This window comes from Limulus polyphemus, unplaced genomic scaffold (assembly GCF_000517525.1).
Source record: "Limulus polyphemus unplaced genomic scaffold, Limulus_polyphemus-2.1.2 Scaffold1375, whole genome shotgun sequence".
In the NCBI taxonomy this organism is placed as follows: Eukaryota; Metazoa; Arthropoda; class Merostomata; order Xiphosura; family Limulidae; genus Limulus; species Limulus polyphemus.
The window spans coordinates 43,588-45,797 of record NW_013666985.1 but is presented as its reverse complement, the minus strand read 5'-3'; the positions used below and the strand labels follow the sequence as shown (position 1 = coordinate 45,797).

Sequence of the window (2,210 nt, the reverse complement as noted above, 5' to 3'; positions counted from 1 at the left end):
TGTATAATTAGAGATAGACAGAAAAGGAAAAAAATCAAAGTTTCGTTCACTTGGGGATTTATAAGCTCTTGTCATTCAACATGCATAACTTTCAAAATGTTCATTCATATAGAAATAAAACTGCTGTATAATTAGAGATAGACAGAAAGGAAAAAAACTCAAAGTTTCGTTCACTTGGGGATTTATAAGCTCTTGTCATTCAACATGCATAACTTTCAAAATGTTCATTTTTACGGAAGAAAAACTGTTTTGTTTTTGCCAGAAGGACTAACTCGAATGATGAAGGCGCCTTTTTCGTTATTATCATTCATTCTACACAGTGGGCTATTTTTAAACCTTTCAATGTAGTGTCAATTCAGTTTTCGCTTGAACACTAAGAGATTTTCATGTGCGTATTTGTTTAGTCTATTTAACAGCAAAGTAGAAAAACTTTACGGAGTAAAAGAACTTTTACTCTCATGTATCAACTATCAACTATCATGTATCAACGTTATTATAAAAACTGGATGTTAACAAATAACTGTGACATAAATGAAAATAGCTTATCCTTTCACATTTTAATGGCAGGTTTTTTTCATAATGATTTTCTTCAAAGATAAACAACTCTGCTGCTCTACTCTATATAAACGTCCCCAGTGTGCTCGTGATGCAACAGAAAAAAATATATAAATCTCGAAACTTAATTCCTGTAATATTAAATGAAGCATTCTTTACGTTATTTTTGTTGGATTATTATTATTACTCGAGTAATATCAGGCCTATAAATAATTAGTAAACATCGTTAGCAGTAAATTATTTATAAGTAATTATTGATACAAACTAAAAAGAAATACAATTTTGTAGATGTTCGTACATGACAATAACGTGGTAACTTGTTTACGTTTGGTTTTCTAAATAAGTTTGTTACCACATGTTTGCAAAAATCTGTTTGTTCTATTAAATTAAATTTTACTGCAACCCAATTAAGCGTACACTGAGATAACTTCGTTTTAATTCTATGTTTTTATTCATATATCTACTGTCTAGGATGAAGCAGAAGAATGGTATTTTGAAGAATCGAGGGCCTCAACCACAGTCTCCAATTCTTAGGTAATTCGCTTAAAGTGATTGTTTAAAGTTTGTTTGTTTGTTGTTTTTTTTCGTAGTTTAAAAGGCCAGTAAACGTTGTAGAATTAAATAATGAGAAAGAAGACGTAATGTTTTAAACATAAAACGAATAGAAAAAATATAAAACAGTCGTAGCATGTGCGTAAAATCTTACGTTAGTTTAGCTGACGGACTTGCACAGAGCACCTCCCCACCCCTTCCCCACTTCACAAAATTTGGATTCTTGAGACTCATCTTCATATAATGAACAAAAATTCGAAGGTTTTAATCGCCCCTCAGAAATGTGCTTCAATTTTCTATTTCTTTTCAAGTCAAGGAATTCAAATAATTTTTAAAATTTAAGTAGACTATAACAATGTTTGTTTGTTTTGAATTTCGCGCAAAGCTACACGAGGGTTATCTGCGCTACCCGCCCATAATTTAACAAGGAAAGACTATAGGGAAAGCAGCTAGTCATAACAACCCACCGCCAACTCTTGGGATACTCGTGTACCAGCGAATAGTGGAACTGACCGTCACATCATCACGCCCCCACAGCTGAAAGGGCGAGCATGTTTGGTGGGAGGGTAATTCGAACCTGCGGGCCTCGATTTGTGTAGGGATGAGCTTGAAGTGGGCTGATTTCCTGCTAAATTAAAATATTTCCATCACGTTTGGCTCCCCCGGATAGGACGGTAGTAAGTCTACAGACTTATAACGCTAAAATCCGGGGTTCGGTTCCCCCGCGGTGGACACAGGAGATAGCCCAATGTGGCTTTGCTGAAACAAACAATCAAAACATCAAGTCTGATTTGTATCCAGTTAACATTATTTAAGGAAATTATATACACACACACAGATAACTAATTTTAAAATATCACTCTTTAGTTGAGACATCTGTTACGTATTAGAATTTCGAATAGTCTGAAGCCGAGTTAAATAATTTAAATTTAGTAGTTAAATTATACTTTGGATTTAATATTTTAAAAAATGCCGATATATATAGCAGTTTGTAATATTTGCTAACAACATTGATACACACAGTCTTCGTTTTTAACACAAATGCGTTTGAATATACACACAACAGTACAATTTACAATAACAATTATTACAAATACTTATTG

At 33.2% G+C, this 2,210-nt stretch overlaps 1 protein-coding gene across 1 annotated transcript in view; it reads left to right on the top strand.

The window, feature by feature from the left end:
• The window catches only part of LOC111086735 (carcinine transporter-like), a 111,034-nt gene that overhangs the window by 104,081 nt on the left and 4,743 nt on the right, over positions 1-2,210 (top strand). Inside the window, exon 10 of the mRNA XM_022390785.1 lies at positions 1,027-1,089. Coding sequence (XP_022246493.1) covers positions 1,027-1,089 — 63 coding nt within the window. The remainder of the gene's footprint in view (positions 1-1,026; positions 1,090-2,210) is intronic.